Genomic DNA, 25486 nt, shown 5'->3' with positions numbered 1-25486 from the left:
TCACCAGATTTGACACCCTTAGATTTTTTTCTTTGGGGGCATATGAAAAGTCCTGTTCAATGTTCCTTGAAAATCACAAACGTAATAAATATTCCCCTTATCCGATACTGAGCTAAATACTTTATAAGATGTTGAAAAAAGAAACACCTTTATCACTCACTAGTTTATATCGTAGAACCTTTAAGATCATATTTTATAAGAAAACTATTTTATTATCATATAGAACCTTCTAAGTAGAATTAAAATCTCAATTGAAATTGAAAAAAATAAGTAAATACATAAAATTAAATCATTACTGATTTTAGGTAAATGTTCGCTTAAAATAGTAACAAAGATTTCGTATAAGTAGAAGTCATTTAATTTCTTATTATACAAATTATTAAAATCATTTAATCATAAAATCATGTCTAACAAATTATTTCTAAAACGTGCATCGCATAATAAGGAAAATAACTGGCGCAGTCAGTAGGATCGAGGCAGTTGATCGAAAAGAAAGAGATGAACAAGCAATAAATGAGAATAAACTTTCTCAAAATTCTTATAAAAGAGAGCATAGTTGGCATCATCGTTCTATCGCACAAAAGACCTAATATCATTCGCACAAAAGACCTAATCACAAATTACAATAGCAATATCAGTATTCTACATATATAAAAATCAAAAATCTTTGAAAATACGTGTTGGATTATTTAAAAATGACATGAAAAAACCGTTAACTTGTTTCCAGTTTTATTAAAACATACAAAATACCATAAATTCAATACTTTATGATAAAGAAAAAGTTATAACGTCTAAAGATTTCAATTTATATTATAAAATCAAGGATTACAGGTTAATTTTTTAAGACAAAATTAATTGTTCCATACATTTTTCCTTATTTGCAACAGAATTTAATTATTTTTTCTGAAGAAGATATATTTTTAACATAGATATTCAATAGCAAGCGTCCAAGATGAGGCACGCTGGATGGTACATACATGGATCTCAATGGACCGATACCCTAAAATACGCACTATCTGAACTTTTTCAGAGAAGTAGGATTTTAACCAATTTAAAGACTGCCATGAACACCCAATCTCTCTAAATTATGTATTAAATTCTTATGGTTAACTTGGTCAAAGGCCTTTGACAAATTGGTATATAGGGCATGTACTTGATAGCTCTCCTTCATAGCCTCATTAAAAAAAATTGTAAATATTAGAAGGTTTAGTTCTGTGATAAACCCAAACTGCTGGTCTCTAAAGTAGCCAGCAGATCTGTAACTGGAGATATCTGAATTATCCCCAGACTCTCTTACCATGTTTACCTAAGAGATCTAAGAGAGTAGTTAAAGATAATAAAAAGTGGACCTGTGAGAATGAAGCAACCTTATGCTTGGGTCTTACTCTCATCAATGTCAAGAAGAAGCCTGTTCAACCGTCCAAAACTGATATATTTGCCAAAAAGTTTAGAACCATCAAAAATTGATTGATCGACAGCTTTTGAAAGCTGAGAATTCACCCTGCAAGCTCCTCAAAGTCAATGTTAAGCCCCTATTGTGCAAACCATTACCAGTAAGTTCGTATTGGTAATTCCAACTACCGTATATGAAACTCCAGTCGAGTCAGAAGAAGACCTGGTGGCCAGAATTTCCGCAGCTGCTGAAGTAATCCAAACCACGTCTGATATTTTTAACCACGTCAACCTTAATATGGTGCGTAGATACAATAAATGTATCGATCGTGGCGGCCGGCATTTTGAGCATTTAATATTTTAAGTTTATTTTTGTAATACCAATCTTTAATAAAATTTGTTTACGTTTCTAAAATTCTTAATTTGTTGGTTTTTTATTACACTTAAAATCATTTATACATTTTATGCCTCAAGGTAATTAAAGTAACAGTTAACTAATTTGAGTACCAATTTAATAAAGTGGCTACCTTAACTTTTTTTAAACATTTATTTTTTATTTACGCCAGATTTTTTTTATTGTTTATTAATAATAATAGGTAATTCATTTTTGTATCTCATAACTTGCTTTTCGTCAATTTTCACAAAAACGGTGATATTTACTATTTACCGACTTTTACTAAGAGCACCTTTTTTATGTAAAAAGCATAGGAACATCATAATCTAATGCCCAAACGAGCAGAAATTAAAGTCTTAAAGAAATGGGCCTAAATTTACTAAATACCCCCTGATGCTGAAGCCCCTGGTAAATTTTTTTTTTTATTTAGTAGGTTCAAAAGAATAAACGTACTAACAATAATTTACCTCCCAAAATTGGTTGCGGTAGCTAAAGTAGTTCCGGAGCTATTAAAAAAAAAACTAGTTTTTAAAGGTTATTTTCAAAGAGCTCTAGCTCCCTGAGGAAGCATTTCCGAACCCATGTTTATATGAACTTTTGTTTTTCTTTTGACGTTTTCCATCTGCCCTAAAAGTTTGTAACATGATCAACGGAACACCCTGTATAACAAAAAATGCCTAAGTTTCATTAACTGGACACAAATTGGATTTATTTAGTTAATATCCAGTGCCTTTAGTATCTAGTCATTATTATTCATCCTTTTGTTTTTTTAAAAATGCTGTTAACTACCAGAAATAAATTTAATATCCTGAATTAAATCTATGCCTAAAAAATCCTTATAAGGCCTAAAAATCCTTATATTGAACATTGAATACATAACATAACATTGAATAGATGTTGTATATAAATAGGTTCTTCCTGTTAAACAAAACACAGCAAAATTTGTTTTTATATGGAAACTGCCCTTGCATCTCAAGATAACACAAGTGAAAATTCCAACACGAAGAACTTGTGATTTATAGAAAACCTTAAAGAACCAAATTTGGTTATGATGCATTTTTCTAATAAATCTTACAATCGTTGCACTATAGATAAACAGGATCGGGCTTGAACTAAATTGTAATATTTTAAATTCAATATATAATTTATTTTTAATAGATCTACTGTGATAATAAGAGTTATTTATATATAAATTTTGCATATTTTTGTACGAACTAAAATTGAATGGATTTTTAGTGGAAACTTATAAATTAAATCAAAATATTATGATACTACATCTCTGCTTTAAAACAACCTGAATTATTTAATATCCATTTATGATAAGGTTATTAAGTATCTATATAAAAGCGAAATACTATAATTTACTCTAAGTCAGTCTTAAATAAAATAATGTATTTACTGCAATACTTTCAGCTTCTCATTTTGCTTTTAGCGAAAAGGTAAAAATAATTTTTAATTAAATTTTAAAACTTTATAAAATTTACTTGAAGTTCCTTGGGTGACAAAAAAATCCCAGAAAATTTCTTATTGGGGTCCGCTACAGCTTCTTATCAAATTGAAGGAGCTTGGAATGAAGATGGAAAAGGAGAGAGTATGTGGGATTGGTTTATGCATAGCCGAAGTAAGTAGAAAAATTGTAAATTTAAGATATTAAATAAGTTTAAAATGCCTTTAGATAGCACAAAAAATGGTGACGTAGCTTGTGATTCTTACCATAAATGGAAAGAAGACATTGAAAACGTCAAAGCTTTGGGGCTCGACTTTTATAGGTATAGTTCGATTTTTTAAAAATTTGTTTATTTTATTGCTTTATTGGTTTTATTTTTAGAATTTCCATTTCTTGGCCAAGGATTTTACCTAATGGAACTCTAAGCTCGATTAACCAAAAGGGAATTGACTATTATATGAATATTTTTAAGGTAAATAAAATTATTCAATTGGATAAGAAAATTTGTTTAGTAAGCAAGTTTAATAGTTTTTATCTCTTCTCTTTAAACTACCTTGTTTGATAGCGCTTACTTCTAATTATTACTTTTCTATTCGTTTACTTTTTATTTCAATATCTTTCTCTGTTTTGTTGGTAAGTTTTTATATATTTTGCTATACTCCCTTACTTTATTTTTTTTTCGAGAATTTTGATCTTCTTGCTTATCAGTTATATTATTCTCGTCCAATTTGGTCTCATCACATGTTTCGCCTTCTTACCATAATATTTACTATACTGTACATTTAAGTATAAAATATTTAATAACCACTTTTATAATACATGTTATTTATTTCCCTCTTAGTCTTTGCTTGTTTTTCATGAAATTTTTATTCAATTATCTTTTTGTTTCTCTTCCGATCATTGCTCTCCTCTTTTAAAATTTTTCTTTGCTGTTTTTCTAAAAAGCAATAAACTGGTGAAATTCTCGTTAATTGCATTTTGACATATTATGTGCTATGAAAATTTTATTGTTATCTTTCACCTCTCATAATAACTTTTTTATATAATTCTTATTAGTTTTATTGCTACTTCTGTAATTTTGTTTTTATTTTTTGAACTTAAAGATAATTTTTTTTATTTTTCTTATATTTGCATTTCTAGTGTTCTCAGAGTAGTCAAGCGTTTTCTAGCTTTCTTCCATTTCCTTTAGTCTTTTTTACTCATTCTTCTTCTCTCTTTTATCAATCTTTTTCTTTAATAATTAGTGTTCTAATTGCTGTATTATTTAATATTTTTTTTAATAGAATTAAGACGTAAAATTAAAATTTTGCATGTGTCTTTGAAATCGTAATACCAAACGAAACCCTTACTAACTGTTTACTTAATACACTCGTAAAAACTGTAACTCATTTAGGCCCTCAAAGAAGCAAACATTGAACCAATGGTCACATTATACCACTGGGACATGCCAGAACACATCCATCAACTCGGTGGTTTCCTTAATCCGCAATTTGTTGATTATTTTGAAGATTATGCCAGACTGATGTATAAGCTATTTGCTCCTTATGTAAAATATTGGTAGGTATTACGTATTCTTAAAAATTATATTAATAGCACAAACGGATTGAAGGTTCACTATAAATGAACCAACACTAATATGTACATATGGATATGGATATGGAATTATGGCACCCGGATTGACTCTTATTGGAGATGGAATCTACCAGTGTGGATATGTTCTTTTGAAAGCTCATGCCAAGGCTTATAGGGTGTATGATGAAGAGTTTAGAGCTAAATACCAAGGTATTACTATTAAAAGAGAACTATATACGGAAGAAATATCCTTTTATCCTTTTTTATCTTTCTAGGGCAAGTAGGTTTGGTCTTCAGCTTTGACTGGGTAGAACCATATACCAATAGCACTTTTGACATAGAAGCTCAACAGAGGTATCTTGAATTCCAGGTAAATATTACTCTTTGGTTAAATGGAGTGATTCATATATTTTTATTTTAGCTTGGTTGGTGGGCAAATCCAGTTTTTATAGGCAACTGGCCTCAAATAATGATCGAGCGAATCGCCAACAGAAGCAAATTGGAAGGTTTGGCAAGGTCCAGATTGCCAGAGTTTTCACAGCAAGAAATTGATTATATTAAGGGCACTTATGATTTCTTTGCTTTAAATACGTAAGGAATTATTATTATATTATAAAATTTCTGGTGCATATTATTGTTTTTTATTAGATATAATGTTGGGCAAGTTCGCTTTTTGGACGAACCTGACATAGGAACGCCTTCTTATTTGGCAGATCAAAGCGTCACGAGTGTATTAGATGATAATTTTTATCACCCGGAAGGCATTAGGATGCTTATGAACTACATTTGGACTAAGTAAGATATGTTTTTTCTGGTTGTTTTTTTTTTAAATATTTTATTCCTAGGTACAATCCAAAAGGTATTTTAATAACAGAAAATGGAAAAAGAACCACAGACAAGCTACAAGATACTGAAAGAATTAGTCTTATAAGGGTAATGGCTTGCCTAAGAATAATTTGTATTACGCATGATATAATTTTTAGGATTATTTGAGTCAAATAATAGATGCTAAGACAGAAGATGGGATCAACATATTGGGATATTCTGTATGGTCCCTTATGGATAATTTTGAATGGGGAAGCTATAAGTAAGATTGGGTTTTATAAAAAAATGTGCAGTTATTGAAAAGTAATAATTTTAGGGACAAATATGGTATAATAAGGGTAGATTTTGATAGCCCCGATAGGACAAGAACTTGGAAAGATTCCGCACATTGGTTTAAAAATCTTACCACAAATCGAGTTTTGGATGTTTAAATATTCGTATGTTTAAATGTTTTAATATTTTAGGAATAATAAGTAATAAGGAAAACTTTTAAATATTATTTTTTAAATATTTCTTTTTCTATAAAATAATCCTGAAATGAGCATTTTATTGTTGTTGATATTAGGTTACTTGATAAATTGGTGAACGAAAACTGTGAGTGGACAATTGAAAGAAAAAATTTTCCATAAAATTAAAATCGTATATCATGAAACTTGAGAAAAATGGTGAACTTAGTTGTATCATCATCCTGTAATATTAAAGGAATATTTTAAGAAATATTCAGATTTACTTAAAAATAATACTAAGTGCATGATCGGTTCAAGTACATAAATGCACTCCAAAAAATGTCACCATTATAATATTTAGATAATTTCGAAGTTCACTAATCTTTGAATATTGTTTTTTTTTGTTTTTTTTTTTTGCAAAGATCTAATCTACCTAAGAGGTTGGTACTTGTAGCTCATTGTAATAAATAATAATCAATATTTATTTAAAATTAACTTGTACTTTTATTGTGCCTTTACATGTGTTCTGTTTTTTACTCCAAACTCCATTAGGATGAATATGATATCTATTAAAATTTATACATGAAAATACCTTTTTTTTGTTTTTTTCCTATCAATGTATCTAATCTCCTATTCCTAATAAACATATAAAAAATATATTTTCTTGCCATGCTAACTAAGCTGTGAAAAATGTATATTTAACAGACAGCGATAGACTATGTACTTAAATCGAAAACGAAGATTAACTTAAATTAAAATTGCAAATAAATCTATACAATAGTAAGCATATGCATAAACAAAATAATATAAATAGGATGACATAATTGTACAACTAACTTTTTCCGTTTAACCTTTAACTGCTCGCACTGCTGTAAAAAATACACCAAATTGGCGCCAACCGCTGCCGATTCCATACGATCACTTTTTCGGCGTCACCGAGCTAGCTATACTTCGCTTGATGTGTCTTCCAAATGCAGTGCCAATACGGTTTTGATCGCCTAAGTAGAAGGTCGAAAATCCCGAGAAGTTTGTTGTGGTGTACAGAATACACCAACGCGAGTAATTATGTACCTAAGTACATTAAAATAATATATTTTTTAGTTTTTCAACAAAAAATCGTTTATTTTGAAGTGTGTGCATATGTAAATATTATTAGTAATGGATTTGTTTTGAGTGTGGTTAAATAAAAATTTAAATAAGCTGAAAGATAGGTATGTAGTTTGAAAGTAAAAATCTAAGTGGGAGTACAAGATTACCTCTGTTCGTGCCACAAAGGTACCTATACACGTTTGTATATTTAATTTATATATTTTTTATTTTCAGGCATCGAATAAAGGTAAAAAATCCGAAAAGCTTAACCCAAAATAAACCGGAAGCTGTGGCCCAGGTTATATGTGATCCGGATTCCGAAGAAGAAATTGGCGGGGAAGGTGACATATCTGATGAAAATGAAGATATAGAGGAAGATAAACACAATTCAAACTCCGAACAAGAAATAACCGAGCAAGAAGAACAAGATGAAGTAGAAGATGATCAAAGTTCAGGCTCCGAAGATGTTCCTCTCTCTGTGTTAGTTTTAATAGAGAAGGTCAGTATGTTGGCAAGGATAAAACAACTATTTGGTATAAAAGTGACCCTACGTGTAAATCTACTAAACCCAAAAGCAAAAATATAATAAAAATACTACCAGGGCCAAAGCAATGCGCCCGTGACATAACTGATGAGATGAGTGCTTTCTCAAAAATTGTTGATGATGAAATGATTGAACATATCATTCAGTATACTAATTTGGAAATTTCAAGAGTTCGGGCAAATTTTAATCGAGAAAGAGACGCAAAGGACGTTACAAAAACGGAAATGCTTGCTTTTATCGGGTTATTGTTTTTATCTGGATGTAAGAAGCAAAATCACAACAATTTTATAATTCATGCAAGCTCGAAATAATTCGAGCTTGCATGAATTATCAAAGATTTCTTTTTTTGCTTGCAAATATTAGATTTGATGACAAAGGAACAAGGAACGAAAGAAAAAAAACCGATAAGCTGACCCCGGTGCAATTTATTTTGGACACATTTGTTTATAATTCGGGAAAAAACTACTCTCTTGGTGAATTTATGACCATAGATGAAATGTTGATTACATTTAGAGGGAGGTGCAGCATTGTCTGGTTGAAGGTGTTTGTGCTTTGTGATGCTAAAACATTTTCTGTCAGTAATTTAGAGCTCTACTGTGGAAAATAACCAGACGGTCAATACAATCAATTAAACTCGTCAACTGCCATAATTTACCGATTGTTGGAAGAACAGAAAGAAAGTAACCGGAATTTAACTTGCGGCAATTGGTATTCAAGTTACCCTTTGGCACTGGAGCTGTTACAAGATAAAATGACATTTATCGGGACTCTAAAAAAAAATAAACGGTAGCTGCCAATAGAGTTTTTGCTTAATAAAAATAGATTGGTCATCCATTTTCGGATTTCAAAAGGATGTAACCATAGTTTCAAGTGTCCAAAAAAATAACTAAATGCGTTGTTTTGATTTCTACTAGGCACGACGACTCTTCCAGTGACCCATATACCAACAATCCTGAAATTATATTGGATTATAATCAAGGCTCAAGTAAATGAGGCAGAGGAAGAGCCACCCAGAAAAATCAGAGGAAGATGCTTTATCTGTGACAGAAAAAAGAATAGAGTTACTACAATTACATGCAATACTTGTCATCAATTAATGTGTAAAGAACAGAGTGATAACGTAATTACATGCCATAAATGTAACGAAGGCGGATCTGGCAATGAATAGATAACTTTTTGTGTTCGTGTTGTTAGAATATATTTTTTGAATTTACTTTTTGTGTAATATTATTTCTGTTCATAATCATTGATTTTTTGCAAAAAATATGCAGTTAAATTAGGCAATTATCTATTACACGTATATTTATAATTCATAGAGTAAATAAAATAAAACAAATTTATACCATAAAATGCAATGGTGTACAAAGTACACCGTGCGAGTAGTAGCGTGAAAAAAAAGTGCGTAAGTAGTTAAGGGTTAAGTCGAAAGCAACAGCGATTGCACAACAGTCGATTGCTTTTCAAGGTACCAGAGGTAGCATTTTTCTTCCATTTTCTTCTTTTCCTCCTTTACATTGAAGTTCTAATTCTTCTTTAATAGTTTTTTAGTCTCTACTTTTTATTAAGCTGGTAGATAGCATAGAATATACTGCATATTATTAATATTGTTCCAATGGTTTTACCAAAGGCAAATTAAATTCTTTCTTCTTTCTTTTGAAGGATTTTCAGGATATTTGATTCGTTTGCTAATGATCAGATGTGATTGAAGTCAATTTAATCTGGTTGGATTATTTTTTTGGGCAGCTATACTTTTATGTAATTAAACGTTACATCTGAGGCTTTTGATATTGTGATTCTAATAAAATTATATCGCACTTGAATGGTATTTTTATTAAACTACTACAAACTTAAGTACTACTATATTCAGCTTAGCTACTACTATACTTAAAGTGAAAATCTGCTACAGAAATAAAATCCTTGAAAGTGAATATCTGTTTCTTTAAATATTTTTAGAAGTGTGTGATTTACAGAATCTCATCGTGTGGTAGTCATTGATTTAACTACGTTTCATTCGCTCCATAGCAGATTTTAAAAAATGTTAATAATTAAATAATATAAATTGTTAAAATCAATAACCTAAAACTAACGTTTAAGTTAATATAATATAATGATGTACAAATCTCAACTGAAGACTGCTCTGATCCTACCACGACTGCTCCAGTTATGTTTTTTATTACCTAAAGTTATGTTTCGTAAACGCTAATAACGTTGAGAAAAATATATGACAGACAACTATACAGTACATTTAAAGTGAAAACGAAGATAAGCTTAATTTACAAGTAAATTTGTAGACTAAAATTGCAGATGAAGCATGAAATATAATGTTAAAATAGTGAGCATGTTCATAATCAAAATAATATATATAAGGAGGTATAATTGTCTACATGACTTACATAATTTACAAAAATTAGTTCTTTAGAGATTTATAAGATAGTTCTTTAGTAGAACCTCTAATTACTTAGTAATATAATTTTATATTAAGCTATGATTAATGTATTGGAAAAAAATAAAAGCTTATATTTTATTCTGTAACGATTTAATTTAAATGACGTAATAAAACCCAAATATAAAAAATAGACAATAAAAATACAAATATATTATAACGTTCAAAAATCTCTTCCGGGTCTTTAAATACTCGAGATACTAGTGGAATGTAATATATAAAAGCCTTTAACTTTTTACAAATTATCAATTATTACGATATTTTATAGATGTCTTATTACGTTTCATAATTTAATTAAGTAAGTCAAAACTTTTAGTTTAAACCCATTTAATAGGCAAAATGAGTAATTTTTTGAACTCGATAATAAACAGGGTGTCAATGTAAAAATTTCCAATGTAAATATCTGTCAAATTAAAAAAGTGAAGAAAGACCAAGTTAAACAACCTCCAAGGCTTTATGCTCCCCGATCCTTAAATCACAAATGCTCCTAGCCGATGTCTGATATGTCAAATTAAAGGTTTTTTTAAGTCATAGTTTTTTCTGTACAATTTTATTTAAAATTTAATATAGAATTAAAAAAATAAAATTTAAGAAAAATAAATTTAGTTTATATAAAATGCTATTTTAATAAATAAGTGGCTCCAAATTAATTTTGTGCTAAATAAAAATACAATCTATTTTGAAATTTATTTAATTTCTTACATTTTAAGTTACTGTTCTTGGTGATTTAAAAAAAAATAGGTGTAGAATATTTCCAAGTATATTTCGTCATTAAGGTTATTATACATGTTTATCATGCTATTATGTATATTAATACACCCATTAAAAAAAAAATCGTTTTTAAAACAAAATATTGTGAATCAAATTTCCTCGCAAAATTTAATTCTTCAGTCCGAGAGGTCTTCACACAATTTCCTGAGTATTTCCATTTTGTATAGATCAAAATGATATAACTTAAGTATCTTACGAATAGATTCGTGAGAAATTATTACTTTACGAACTCTTCTATCAACTGTATCAACCCTTTTATTTGTTTGCCATTAATCCTGTTTCTTCAAATTTTAAAATCAGTTGCCTCATGAAAGTAAAACCTTAATTTTTTTTTAGGAGATCTTTTATTAAATACAGTAGCGTAATGCTAGACTCAACGATCTTAGTTAATTTTTTAGATCAATTCTTTCAGCTAAACTCGACACCATTATATGATATTGGATAAATATAAAAAAAAATAAAACATTAAACTTCCTTAAGTTTCCCTATGTTTCACTAGCCTAAAATCACGGCTCCCCCGCATGGCAGAAGATGATGTGAAGCTAACATCTTAATTAAACTGCGAAAGACTTATTCGCTTTAAAGGGATTAGGCGATTGTAAAAACTTTCTGGTTTCCTTTACCTGATAGAGGGTATGCCTCAACCTATTTCCTAAAGTAGTTCGTCACGACCATGATGTAGTTATTCTTTGCTTCTTATTCGGGTAACAGAGTAGCAAGGTCAAGAGCATTCTTTTTAAAGGGATTCTCTACGTTGTACTGATGCATCAAAGCTGCACCAGTACCTTACGGAAATTACACGGGAATAGAGTGCGTAATAAGTTCGAAAATAAAAATAAAAGTGACAGATTCCCCTTCCACACCCAAAGCAAACGTCAAATCAGATACCCATACTCTCTATCCATCTTGTCACTTGCCCTCAGAATTTTTAAACTGAAGGAACCATTTTAAAGCTGCATGATTAGTTTGCAGCAAAAACTTTCTCCGATAGATGTACACTACCGCTCAAAAGTATTTGGCCACCTATATTTAGATTGTATCTCTTTTGTAAATTCCATATATGCTTAATAGCATACCTATCAACTATGGTTCGTTGAAAAACACTGAGTATTTAAAAATAGTCCTGCAAATAACAAACAATGTAATAAAAATATGCACTTCTTCTAAAAAACTAATCTGTTTACAGCTCGTTTCCGATGAAATTTGAAACATTTAAAGGTGTTTAGTCTTCAAGAATTGATTTTGTGTAACATTGGTAAATAATTTCGCTTGCTTATTGACGATTGTCATCGTTTCTTTACTGGTTTTTCAACATTCTTTAAAATGGCTAAAACAAAAGAGTTATCGGAAGAAACAAAAGGTATTATCATTGGAGTTTATAAGGCTGGAAAGACATCAAATTTTGACGCATTTGGGAATTCCAAGGCGGACTGTCGATTATAATGTTTGGAAATTCACCAGAGAAGGGACTATTAGCAACAAACCTCGATCGGGAAAAACAAAGGCAACAAGTTCAAAGGAGGATTTAAATATTATAATTACAAGCAAACGCAATAGACACCTTACCGCCCCTGAAATCATAGCAAAAATAAACAAGGAGCGTAAAAACGGCGAATTTATAATGCTGGTCTTAAAGGACGTTTAGCTGTATCAAAACCGCTACTGAAGGATGTTAATACGAAGAAAAGACTTAAGTGGGCCCAATCACACAAAGAATGGACCATTGATGACTAGAAGAAAGTTCTCTGGAGTGACGAGTCGAAATTCGAGGTTTTTGGAACGAAGAGGCGAGTTTTTGTTCACCGTTATGCCAATGAAATGGTCGCTGAGAACTGTACGGTGGCCTCAGTTAAACACGATGGTGGTTCGGTGATGGTATGGGGTTGTTTCGGAGGATCTGCAGTGGGCGATCTAATTAGAATAGAGGGAATTCTTTGAAAATAGGGTTACAAAACAATTTTAAGTGACAATTTACTTCCTTCTGGTTCTCGAATAATTGGGTAAAACTTCATCTTTCAACATGACAATGACCCCAAGCACACGTCGAAATTGTGTAAGTAATATTTAGGTCAATTACAAAGGCAACATCTTCTGAAAGTTATGGTATGGCCCTCACAATCACCGGATTTCAATCCTATATTTATATCCGAATTACCGTGGGATGAACTGGATAGACAAGTACGAAAATCATGCCCCACGTCAAAAGAAGACTTGTGGAGGATCATCCAAGAAGAGTGGCACAAGATACCTCAGGAAACCTTGAATAAATTAATTAGAAGACTACCGAAACTCTGTGAAGCTGTTATTAAATATCGAAGCGGACATGTAGATGAATCCAAAATTTGAGTTTCTTAAATTTAATTAATTGAAAAATGTATTGTTTATATTCATTTGTTATAAATAAACCGTTTCATAAAAATAACTAATGGGTTTATTATTTTTATTTATAACTTTAAAACAGTCATATGTGGGCAAATACTTTTAAGCGGTAGTGTAGTTGTAGAAGTGCTTCATCGCTTTTACAACAGCTAGCAGCTCTTGGCGAGTGACGCAATAGATACGCTTTGGCTTGGGCATCGTCTTACTAAAATAGCCATAGCTTTTCCTTCTCTACCATCCTGGATTTGGGACAGTACGGATCATATGCTCACATGGGTATCCAATACTTTTTGATAGGTAGATGATAGCTCAGGATAGGTGCGCTTGTCAGCGCCTCTTTTGGGTAATCTAAAGCTTCCTGATAATCATGGGACCATTGGAATTTTTGTTCAGCTTCTGTTAACAGCTTCTGTTAACCTAGTCAATGGTTTTGCAACGTTGGCAAATAATTTTTTGATAGTCTGGACCTTTACCTTGTCAGCCGCAAGCCCTTGATTGAAAATAAAGTTATCCAGATACTTTGAAACTCTTTAAAACATATGACATTTCTTTGTTCTAATAATATTATCATACTTAAATATCGCGCCAATATTCTGAACTGAACTGTCAGCGGTGAGGCGGCTCCTTGTATACTCGACTGACCATGGTTCCGGAAGATTCGCTGACCTTCTTTACGTCTCCACAGATGTCGTACGGTGTGCGCAGTTGTGTCATTCCAGAATGATGGAGAACAGCTTATTATTAAATATAGGAACATTTAGTATTAAAAATGTGTCCTTTATTTAATATAGCGTATTTATTAAAAAAAGACTTAGAACCAATAATTGCCCAAATTATTAGTACCCAAAAAAATATACTACACAACTCAGTTTTTTGGTTTTAGAGACATTCGCATCAAAAGCTTTCAGGTTGACACCCTGTATAGATTCGCATATGAAAAACTGGATATCTCATAGAACAAATGCGTATTTTATTTTTTTATATTTACCAATACTCGAGGAATATTTAAGTTTATCGATAAGGATCCCAAGTATAAATTTATATTCGATAGTCAATTTTTATTTCATTTATACTTTTTATTTTCTCAAAATGTTGATAAGGATAAGTTGTGTTTTTGTTGTTTGTTTGGCAAGGTAAGTAAACATTTATTTCATTCATAATTTTATTTCTAGTATCCTAGTAAAAATTATTAAATATTTTATAGTGCTGGCATCTCTAATAATCCTAATTATTATAACTATAAATGTTGCCTTAAAAATTAAAAAAAAAAAATAGTTCTATATAAATGACCGTTAATCCGTTGCTTTTTTTTCAATTTTCCTCTTAGTTCTTCAATTATGTTTTTTACAAATCTTGTTTTTATTTAAAGTTATCTTACCAATGCCAGACAATTCCCAAATGATTTTATGTTCGGTGCCGGAACCGCTGCTTACCAAATTGAAGGAGGATGGAACGAGGATGGTAGAGGACCTTGCATATGGGATATTTTTGTAGAACAAAGAAGTAATAAACCACTTTTAGTTGAACTGCCTTTAAAATGTATTTATTAAGTTTAAAATATCCATATTTTCAGACTTAAGTGACGCAAAAGTAGCATGCGACTCTTACCACAAGTGGCAGGAAGATGTTGAAAATGCCAAGAATTTAGGCCTAGATACATACAGGTTATTAAAAATTTAACAAACCCTATTATTTAAGTTAAAAGAAATATTTTTTTAATTTATAGGTTTTCAATTTCATGGTCCAGAATCCTCCCAAATGGCACCCTAAATATAATCAACCAAAAAGGTATTGACTATTACCTAAACCTTATTAAGGTAAGAAATACATTTAAGAAAGTCCTCAAACTAATTATTAAAATTTTATACTTTAAGGCTCTAAAAGTAGCTGGAATTGAACCCATTATAACTCTATACCATTGGGACTTACCACAATACCTTCATTTACAAGGAGGGTTTTTAAACCCACAACTGGTTGATTATTTTGAAGATTTTGCCAGGCTTTGTTATCAGCAATTTGGCCAATATGTTCAATATTGGTAAGTAGGGAGTCCCATAATGAAAAAAAATTGATATATTGTTTCTAGGTTGACTATAAACGAACTATTCCAAGTTTGTTATGTGGGATATGCGGCTGGAAGTTCAGCCCCTGGACTATACTTGGAAGGTGATGGGGTTTATCAGTGTTCTTATGTTCTTCTTCTTATGCATGCAAGAGCTTATAGAGTATATGATGAAGAATTTAGAAATAAGTATAACGGTAAAAGTGGTTTTTGGCTAAATTGAAAAATTTTATAACAAATCGAGTTTTTAGGACAAGTGGGAATTGTAATTAATTCCGAATGGAGAGAGCCAGCTAGTGATAGTACTGAGGATCTGGAAGCTCAGGAGCAAGCTTTACAATTTAGTGTAAGCCAAGTTTTAAAAGGAAATAATTTATATAATTATTCTTTTTATATTAATTTAATTATTTATCTAAAAAAATATATTATATATATTAATATTGACAATTATTCTGAATATCTAGATTGGTTGGTGGGCAAATCCGATATTTCTTGGTAACTGGCCTCAAATAATGATTGATAGAATTGCCAACAGAAGCAAATTAGAAGGTTTTACTAGATCCAGATTACCAGAATTCACTGAAGAAGAAATTAATTATATTAACGGAACTCATGACTTCTTTGCTTTTAATACGTAAGTTAATTATTTTTTTTTGTAAAATTCTAAGCAATTTTCGATTAAACAGATATGGAACCCAAATTGTGTCCTATCAAGAAGAGGATCCTATAAGTTATCCTAGCTACATTTTTGATCGTGGTGTTAATACGTCCGATGATATTCTCCATTACGCTTTAGGAATCAGAAGAGAAATTAACTTTATTAATGACAGGTGCAGTTTTCTATTTTTTTTTAATTTGTGGTTTAATAAAGTTGGTTCTCAGGTACAAGCCAAAGGCCATATTAATAACAGAAAATGGAGTTTCACAGGATGATCAGAGCCTAGAAGATACTGAAAGAATAGATTTTCTAAACGTAAGTCCTATAGGGCATTTTATTTGTAATTTTTCTCAATATTTTTTTAGAGTTTTCTAAATAACATCTTGGATGCTATTTTGTTGGATAACGTCAATGTTATTAGTTACAATGTGTGGTCTCTAATGGACAATTATGAGTGGGGAAACTATGAGTATGTATTATATACTTACTTCTAGATTGTTATATAATAATTTCTTTTTTTTAGTTCTAATATGGGAATAATTCAAGTGGATTTTTCTTCTCCGAACAGAACAAGAACATGGAAGAAATCGGCCAGTTGGTACCAAAATCTTGCCACTACTAAAACTCTGGATCCTATTAAAAGTTTTTAGGCTTTACATTAAATATAACATATTTTAATATACATTTTATAAATATAGGGATATATAACTCTATCTCTCTCTATATATATAACTCCTATTTCTATTGCAATGTTTATAAATATATATATTTTTTAATAAAAATGTGATTCTCTTCAAAGAACATTAAAATTTATATCAGACAGCCTTAACCTTTATATACAGGGTGTTCCTTAAAGACGTGCTAATATTTAAGGGGGTGTTCCTGGACCCATTTTAAGAAAAAAAGTTCCTATGAATATATGTCTTAAAAGTCTTAAATTAAACAATATTATATACATTTATATGAAATTTAGTACATGTATTTCATGCATCAAGATGCATTTTTTGATGTGCAAAAAAATATTTTCACTGCCAGTGGCGCCCCTATTTATAGGTCTTCTATTGAACATTGTTAGTGAAAAAAATACTACGCCACTGCTTTTTCTTCAAATAAAAACTTTTTATACTTCTTGTAATAAATCTGATCCCTTAGTTTGCTTGCAATCGAGGAACAAACATTTTCACACCGCATCAGATTTTTGGGGAAGTAAAATTGTTTTTATTTTCTTAAGCGAAAACCATGCGTCGGACAAAAAAAAAAACAAAAAATCAAATTTGCTAAAAAGTAATTAACGATTTTAACTAGAATTTTTGTTTTAAGAAAAAAACAATGGCGTAATTTTTTTTACTAAAAATATTCAATAGAAAACCTGTAGGGACGCCACTGGCAAAAAAAGTGTTTTGTTGCGCATCAAAAAATGCATCTTGATGCATAAAATACATGTACTAAATTTTATAAAAATGTCTATAATATTGTTTAAGTTATTATTGAAAAACTGATTTTTTTTGAATACTTCATTCTGTATCTCAAAAGTTAAGACGTTTAGGAGATATGTTCATAAGAACTTTTTTTTAAAAATAGATCCAGGAATCACCCCCTTAAATATTAGCACGTCTTTAAGGATCACCCTGTATAAAATTGAAGCGTAAAATAATAATCAAGCTTCAAGTGCATAAAAGAGAAGAATAATAATGTCTCTAATTTGAGATAGACTACCTAAAGGACATTCATTTAAGTCGTAAACATGTTTAATAAGATTTCTACAACGAGTAAAAATCATCAAATGACATTTTTTGCCGATCACCTTCGTTACATTTTGATCATATCATTAAACCAAGCCATCCAAACTCGACTGTAACTAAAGTAATCATCCATTCTGTGCACCCTCATATATAACTTCAGATCATCTACAAACATAAGTAAATTTGTATGCAGAAAACATGATGAGATATGGTTAACTTAACTGTTAAAGAGTAATGAGAGACCAAGATGAGAACCTGGTGAACACCGAATGAACATTTTTAAGTTCATCATCTGTGTTCTACCAGGCAGGCAACCATATAAAGAGCTTACCATATATACCAATAGCCTGCAACTAGCTTAAAAGGATGCACAACTTTATCAAATATTATAAAGAAAACCAAGTAAAGAGCGTGTACCTTCTAGCAATGATTTCAGCAGAAAATTAGTAAAAGTAAGTTTTATCTAGTTGAATATTGCGAAAGGAATCTAAACTGTTGCTTGATAAAATAGATTTTAAGATTCGTTGGCAAATTTTGGAAAAACTCCACTTTTAAAGGATATATCGAAAATTATAAAAAGTGGCCAAGTAAATATACAAGCAAAGTGTTCGGTAATGATAAAAAGAATACCGTCAGGACCAGGTCCCTTATTTACGATCCGGGATAAGAGTTTCTCAGAGATCATAACTAACTAAGATTTTATGGCAAGACCACTGGGTATTTTGTAAAAAAGTTTTATCAGGTGGGTCAAAGACTTAATTTGTATACATCTATCGAAAAAATTCTGCAAATATTTTAACAATTTCCTATTCAAATGCCAATCCAATGCCATAATTCTTTCTTTTCGTGTTTACATTTTTCCAAACTTTTTTTATGAAATAAAAGGCATTATTTAAATATTTATTTGTATTTCAAGAAAAGGTCTTTCTTACCATTTTGTTGCCTTAGGTCCCTTTTTAAATTGTTAAGTTCGCCCCGTTGTTCTGGTGTTTATTCTGACTCAATAATCATTTTTTAACCGCTGTCCATTTTTGACTTTTCGTAAAATTCAAGGCTGTTTTTTAAATTCTTTAGTTTTAAGCGTTGCCACTAAACTTATTAAAAATTTAAATATTGTTTGTTTGTTTTTTAATTCACTTTTTTTTAAGGAATTGAAGTGAAAAAGGGTTTTTATTTAATTTTTTTTGTATTATACTTAATGTTTGTTTAAAATTCCAAATATTCGCCCACTCTATAATTTTAAATAGGTTTTCATCTCCCAAGTAGAAAATTAAAAATGTATAATATTATAATATTATAAGACCCTTTTCTGGATTCCGTAGGATAAAACGTAGTAAACGGTGACCATTTTTATTACGTTTCTTGATTTTGCACACATTAAATTAACTGGAACCTCAACTACATCAGATATAAATTTCTAAGATTTATGCAGATTACTTCACTAACTCCCAGACAGATTAAACAATATCAAGTTACAGGATCTTTTTTTCCCTTCAGTCATTTCAGATAAAACCCTAATTTGTGCTATCGATGACGTTTTCTTGCACTCTGGTACCTTTGCCAGAAAAACTGTTCTTAATTATACTTAATATCATCAAGTGATGATAAAAAACATGTTTGCTCATTTTAATCTCACTTAAGGCTTCCTTTAAAGTACTAACACGATCAGTAAATTGAATTAGTTTTCTAACTTGCGAAATATATTCTTTTCATATGTAGGGCATTATTCTGGTTGTCATGATTAAAGTAGGAATTTCAGTTGAACCAAAGAAGATTATAGCTACGCAAGTAGCTATAATAATATTTGGTTGAACTAACACCGGAACATTGCTTATCTAGCATCTTCTTGCAGAAGTCACAAGGGCACACAAAAATATTCCCTATTATTCTTAGGCTCTACATGTGCCAGGCATTTTTAAGTTGGAGTTTTATTTAAAGCAAATATTTCATAAACATTAAAAGAACGGTAATAAACTATAGTGTTAGTATAAACTACATACTTACGTCCCAGGGTTCAAAGCCGCCAGTAAGTACTTTTTAATGGCCAATATATAAAAAAACAACGAAGAATTAACAGAACGTAAATATACTTGCCTATAGGTTAGGCATGAACTTGAAAAAATTGATAAAAAAAGAATCTTGGAAATAGTGAAACTATCAAAAACTCCATTATAAAAATTATTAAAATAAGATTGAAGAAAAAATAAACAAAATAAAAATATTTGACTATAATTAATAAAGGCAACAAATAAGGCCTTGTCAAGACTCTAAAAATTTTATCTCTTTATTTCTTGATTAGCTGTAGAGACAGAAAACCAAAAAACTGTCTGTGAAAAGATTAAATTAAAGTAGGTGTAGTTCTTTTAAGTTATTGGTACTTCTTTGCAACAAAGTCAAATATATTTTAAGTGAGCTTTAGCTAAGAGGAGTGTTTGATCGTAAGTTTTTTCAGTGTGAAGCGATACAAACCAACAATGAGAAAAATGAAATTCTAAAAAGATTGTTACTCTCACTCTGTAATTTTTAAAACCCTGGGAACCACCCAGGTGACTTTACGATTAGGTGACTTTACGATAAGGTGATTTTCCTCTAATGGTTTCTGTCTATCATAAGCATTCGATATTGGCAAGATTCAGAGTTCTTAAGTCTTTCAAAGATCTTTGGCCGGTAGGATTCCGTTTCCATATTAACTTTACTACTCATTTATCATTTTATCGATAAAAATTAATTTTTGTTTTTTAAGAAATCATTTTCGAATTTAATAAGTTTTTTAGTGCAAATTAACAGCGATTCTCACTTTATATTCTTATATTCTATTTTATTATTTACTGTTAATGTAACCCTCAAATATTTAAAGTAAATAATTTAAAAATTTTAAATTTAAGCTGCCCTGGTTCGAAATTATATGTATCTCTTATCCCTGGTTACATATTACCTAATTCAATTATGCAGAACTTACCGTTGTCATATATTTCGTTTCAGACTAAATAATTTTGAAACTTCTTTTGCGGCGCTTTCTAGTTTAAAAAATTCTTCTTTTATGTTCTACAATTGTCTTTTCTACTATGTCTATATCATCTACAAAGGCTAAAATAAGTCGGGAGCCTTGATCCTTGAACAAAGGTTAACTAGTGTTTAAGTGTTTAAGGCAATTTTTCATGAGAAAACCCGTTTAATTTTTTCCAAATCCTAGCATAACTATACCACTTTTCGACACATACTTTAGTCGTCCTTAGGAACTTTCTAGGTATTCCTAGTTCTGCTATAGCCTTTCATAGCTCTACTTTTAAAATTTTATCACACGCTTGTTGGAAATCATTAAATATTTGGTGTAAAGTATTGCTGTATTCCCAGCATTTCTCCGTCAGTGGTCAAATAGTGAAGATTCGGTTTATAGTTAAGCGGCCTCTTTTTGAATCCACACCGACAGTCCCCCACTTGGTGTGCGAAATAAAGAATTATTTTAATGAGAACCAGGAGGTTATATCTCGTAATAATAAAAGATAATTCACGATCATTTAAACAGCACATTTTATCGATATGATAACTCTCTATTTGTATTTTATCACTGTCTGGAGCCTTGATGTTTTAAAGTCTGCTTATTTCTTTTATCGTTGTATCTTTTACTCTAAGATTAGTGGCTTTGCTGTGTAGAATAGTTGCTACCGTGCCTTGCATTAATTAATACATGGTTTGTCGGATATCTATATTCATTGGTGTATGTTCTTATATTCAAACATTTTGGACTTAAGAAGGAGATAATTAGGTGATGCTAACTCCATTAATCGCAGCTCATTATCATTAAAATACACATACAGACTGTGTCGTCCTATGGTTTGCCTAAAGGCTTTGTCTCTTCCAACTTTTGCATTAAAGTCTCCCAGTATTAGTTTCAGTAGGTCGTTAAAAGATTCGTTGTCTTTCGTGGTCTTTTTCTTTCGTAGGTGCGTGAATGGATACCTCTTACCCTTGAGCCTACTTTGAAGGTTCATTTGAATCTGAATACAACAAAGCCAGTTCCTAATTCGTGTCTTTGGTCTCTATTTTCGCCATAGAATAATACACATTCTCTGACTTTCCGACCTCTTAAACTGCCGTGATAAACATATCGGTAGTTGTTCTTTTGTTTTTATCGCTGCTGCATGTCAATTTTTAAACATTCAATGTTTTAATTTTCAATTTTTTTTTATAGCCATTATCATTGTCGTAGATCCATTTGAATCCGAAGAAAGTCATGAGTTGACATATTACGTGTGGTTTTTATGATGTGGAGTTGTTAGCCTCACGCTCAACCCTGCTTTTTTATCTACCCATTGTCACTCAATCCGAATCGTTAGAAAGATAAAAAATTAAAGAGTCTCTATCTAATCATGGAGAAATAACGTTAGTTTAGTAAAAGCATTTTCAGTCGGTAGGGATTATGACATAGCAAGTTTTCCTAAATATTGGTTAAATTAATTGAAAGTAGATCATCTCGTAATAGATACTTTAAAGTTAGTTTTTTTTAAGGATACACACCAAATTGAAGTTGCAATATACATAATGCAATATTTATGATATGCGAACTTACCAGTAATTTTACGCTGTTTATCTTGTATAAGCTTATTTGTAAATATTTTATTAATTTGCAGATTTCCTGAAGGTTATTTTTGATACTTCTATTTAAAGTTAAAGGAAATATAAGAAATAATTATTTCAAATGGGGACTTTTAAACTAACCAGGGCAAGTACTGTGTTTTTGAGTTTAGAATTGATATATTCATATCAGAAACATAAATTGAAAATAACAATATACTTAATCTCGTGTCTTATGAATTGCTCATTTTTAAACTCAGAAAATCAAACTACTTCCGAATATACCTAATACCTATTACTACTTACTTACCCAGAGTGAGATCTATTATTTACGTATGCTTCAAAAAAGAAACAAATATAATTTAATTTAGCCAAAATCATAGCATAGTAAATTTTTTTCCTGGGATTGGTACAGATGATGAAAACAATTCATAAAACCAGACACTTTAATTCTTTTTTCGGTATTGTTGTTCATAAAATAATAAAGAAAATTATAAGTACTTAAAGAGATCGAGTTGTTTATTGATATAGTAGGGAATATAGTTCTTTTTCATTCTGGGGCTGTGTTTTAAATATATATTATATGTGTTTTAAATATACATGACCTACCAGTTAATAAAACGAAAGCAACATTGCTCTTGTTTGCGGATGGTAATACGATAGCTGTATCAACCGGACTATTAAGGAGTACAGGAATAAGTAATGTAAAGGCAGTGCAGGAATCTGTTGACGAGTGGTTTTGTTCAAAGAAATATACTTCTCAACTACAACAAGATAAATTAAATAAAAGTATTTATAATTAAGAATACTGACAGGGGAATAAAATTTCTTATGTCAAATGTTTAGTGTAACCAGACAAACTACTACGCTGGAATAAATACATTGATCTTAAAAATAAAATCCTGCTAGAAAGAGGAATCTCTCTAGGAATATTTGATTAAAAACTTATTGACAGTTTCCCTCCAATTCGTATCGATCACATATATCACAATGAAGTAACGATTTTCCTGTTGAACAAATTTAAGAACAGAAGGCGCTGCTGTCAATTATTGATTTTTAATTTTCTTTTTTATAATTATATAACAAGGGATAATAATAAAATACGTTTACAATTTTATATTCATACTTTAATTTTTTGACAAAATTGTTGAGAATTTTTAATAAAACAATGGTGATACATTCTTACATAAATTACAAAAAAATATTTGGGTATGTAAACACCTTTGAGGAAAATATTTACAAGGCAGAAAATACTGTAAATTTACATTCTTAGTTATTTACATTAAATGATTGGCTACTATTAATTTAAGAAAAACCAAGCATAACTTAATATTATATGACACACGTAAAGTTAATTATATAAACATTTATTTAGTATATAACAAGGATACAAATAAAACCTTACTTTGATGCATTTTATAACAAATGAGTTCATATCATATACTTTAAATTTTACACGATAATATAACTAATTATTCAATGATTTTAAATTATCACATTTATTTTAATAATATTTTATATACATTTAACAATTTGCTATTATGAATTTTCTTGCTTTATTATTTCAAAAATCTATTAGGAACGTTCAATTTTAACATTAAATCTGACTTTTCGGCGTTTCTTTATTGAAAAAATAAAGCAAAGTTCTTAATTTTTTTGTGAAGATATGTCTAAGCTCATGTACAGTAATAAAAACTCGCTATTATTATTTTAAGTGCTTTATAGCAGTCTTAATTTTTGTTTTAATTTTTTTATTTATAACTTATGATGAATGTGCATATATTTTACATTGTCGATGTATAGTTTTAATTAAAATTTTTATATACAACTAAGTGATATAAAGACCACCCTTTGCAATAACAGAAATTGTATCAGTAAACCCTGTTATAATATCGACTATCTTAATATGGCCTCAATTGCTGGTCAAAAACCAAAAATTTATTTTATTTACTCTAACTGCAAACAATTTGTTAAAAATATATTTTATTCACATGGTTATTAGTTAATTTTCACTTTTCCCTAGAAATATTACTAGTAACCATATATATATATATATATGCAATAATAAATTTACCGCGTCTTTTTAATTCTAAAAAATCTATACTTTTCCAAAAAAAATATTAATAATTTACCCCTAGATTTCACCATAAATTGCCCTACAGAAATATAAAATCAAAAAAGCATTTAATGATTCTCTTTAAAATATAAATAAAAATATTATTAGGCATTTGATCCATACATACACCATTATCACACAAAACTTCTGATATAATAGCGTTAGAAAAACTGTCTCTTGATCCAGTTCAGCTCCTGATTTATCCTATAATTACACTAAATCACCATCTAGTTCCAGTTTTTATAATTCAGTCATTTGTCAAACGGTGCTTTCACGTTTATTTGCCATCAGAGGGGTTTCTGGAGAGGGCTCCTCTTCGGGGGCTGATACTAGGGGCTGTAACGGTATAGGAGGCTCCCTGCAAAAATTTTATTTTTTATGTTTTAAATACTTATAACTTTTATTCTTTTATGGTTTTCTTGCTCTCAAATATTAACGAAATGTCCTTTTTTCATTTGTTTAACTATTTAAAAGTTATGCCTATAGTTAGATAAAGAAATACATTTTTAGGTTATGACATTAATTTGGAATAACATGTTACGATATTAATATTTTTAGGGTATTTTTATAAAGACGTGAATTTTATGGCCTAATATTAGGAAGTTAAATTTTTAAATATTTTACGTAAATCTTCTTTTATGGATATACGAATTATTTACTTTCATATTACTGCAAATATTGAAATTCTTAATTTCTTAGTCATATACTTGGAAAGAATAATTGGGCATCTTGATCTATGCGTCTTAAGTATGGAAAAGCTTTAAATATAAGCCCAAGATTTACCCAAATTTTTATTATGTTATTCTAAATTTATCGTGAAAATCAGGTATTTTTTTAGTTTCTTTAGAGCCAGTCAATATTTGTTGTTTAGGCTGATAAAAACTATTTTTATATGTTCCAGACCATTTAAATAGTTTTTACATTTTATTTCAGGATTTTGGAATACATTTTTTGTTTGTCAATAATCTGACGTCATTTTTCAAGTTTATAATAAAGTCAGGGTAATTTTTTATGTTTTCGAAAAATTCAAC

The 25486-nt window shown here is 30.0% G+C and overlaps 3 protein-coding genes across 4 annotated transcripts in view; 2 read left to right on the top strand and 1 right to left on the bottom strand.

Moving 5' to 3' along the window:
• The first annotated feature begins 3098 nt into the window (after positions 1–3098).
• On the top strand, positions 3099–6138 carry LOC126742899 (myrosinase 1-like). Its single transcript, XM_050449756.1, has 12 exons — positions 3099–3225; positions 3277–3407; positions 3462–3555; positions 3615–3705; positions 4627–4790; positions 4843–5015; positions 5081–5175; positions 5227–5396; positions 5454–5600; positions 5651–5738; positions 5789–5892; positions 5947–6138. Exons 1-12 carry the CDS (start codon positions 3176–3178, stop codon positions 6059–6061), a joined length of 1422 nt encoding a protein of 473 aa, XP_050305713.1. The 5' UTR covers positions 3099–3175; the 3' UTR covers positions 6062–6138.
• An 8145-nt stretch (positions 6139–14283) lies between these two features.
• On the top strand, positions 14284–16804 carry LOC126742926 (myrosinase 1-like). The gene is made up of 12 exons (XM_050449802.1): positions 14284–14435; positions 14672–14805; positions 14876–14966; positions 15029–15119; positions 15177–15340; positions 15389–15561; positions 15616–15710; positions 15829–15998; positions 16051–16194; positions 16247–16337; positions 16388–16491; positions 16546–16804. Exons 1-12 carry the CDS (start codon positions 14392–14394, stop codon positions 16670–16672), a joined length of 1428 nt encoding a protein of 475 aa, XP_050305759.1. The 5' UTR covers positions 14284–14391; the 3' UTR covers positions 16673–16804.
• Positions 16805–23827: 7023 nt separating this feature from the next.
• Positions 23828–25486, bottom strand: part of LOC126742712 (protein turtle homolog B-like) — a 472815-nt gene continuing 471156 nt past the window's right edge. For both annotated transcript variants that reach the window (XM_050449495.1, XM_050449496.1), the window contains exon 17: positions 23828–24813. In XM_050449495.1, coding sequence (XP_050305452.1) covers positions 24714–24813 — 100 coding nt within the window. In that variant the 3' untranslated portion in view covers positions 23828–24713. The remainder of the gene's footprint in view (positions 24814–25486) is intronic.

The sequence above is a fragment of the Anthonomus grandis genome, chromosome 12, assembly GCF_022605725.1.
Source record: "Anthonomus grandis grandis chromosome 12, icAntGran1.3, whole genome shotgun sequence".
In the NCBI taxonomy this organism is placed as follows: Eukaryota; Metazoa; Arthropoda; class Insecta; order Coleoptera; family Curculionidae; genus Anthonomus; species Anthonomus grandis.
Note: the sequence above shows the minus strand (reverse complement) of the source record. Positions and strands in the feature narration are given on the sequence as shown.

What these genes read in the sequence shown, in the direction of transcription:
- LOC126742899 (XM_050449756.1), top strand. Translation starts at nt 3,176, where the DNA reads ATGTATTTACTGCAATACTTTCAGCTTCTCATTTTGCTTTTAGCGAAA. An exon ending in GATTTCTTTGCTTTAAATAC is followed by an intron (nt 5,397 to 5,453) that starts GTAAGGAATTAT and finishes GTTTTTTATTAG; the next exon opens with ATATAATGTTGGGCAAGTTC. An exon ending in AAAGAATTAGTCTTATAAGG is followed by an intron (nt 5,739 to 5,788) that starts GTAATGGCTTGC and finishes TATAATTTTTAG; the next exon opens with GATTATTTGAGTCAAATAAT.
- LOC126742926 (XM_050449802.1), top strand. Translation starts at nt 14,392, where the DNA reads ATGTTGATAAGGATAAGTTGTGTTTTTGTTGTTTGTTTGGCAAG. An exon ending in AGCAAGCTTTACAATTTAGT is followed by an intron (nt 15,711 to 15,828) that starts GTAAGCCAAGTT and finishes CTGAATATCTAG; the next exon opens with ATTGGTTGGTGGGCAAATCC. An exon ending in AAAGAATAGATTTTCTAAAC is followed by an intron (nt 16,338 to 16,387) that starts GTAAGTCCTATA and finishes ATATTTTTTTAG; the next exon opens with AGTTTTCTAAATAACATCTT.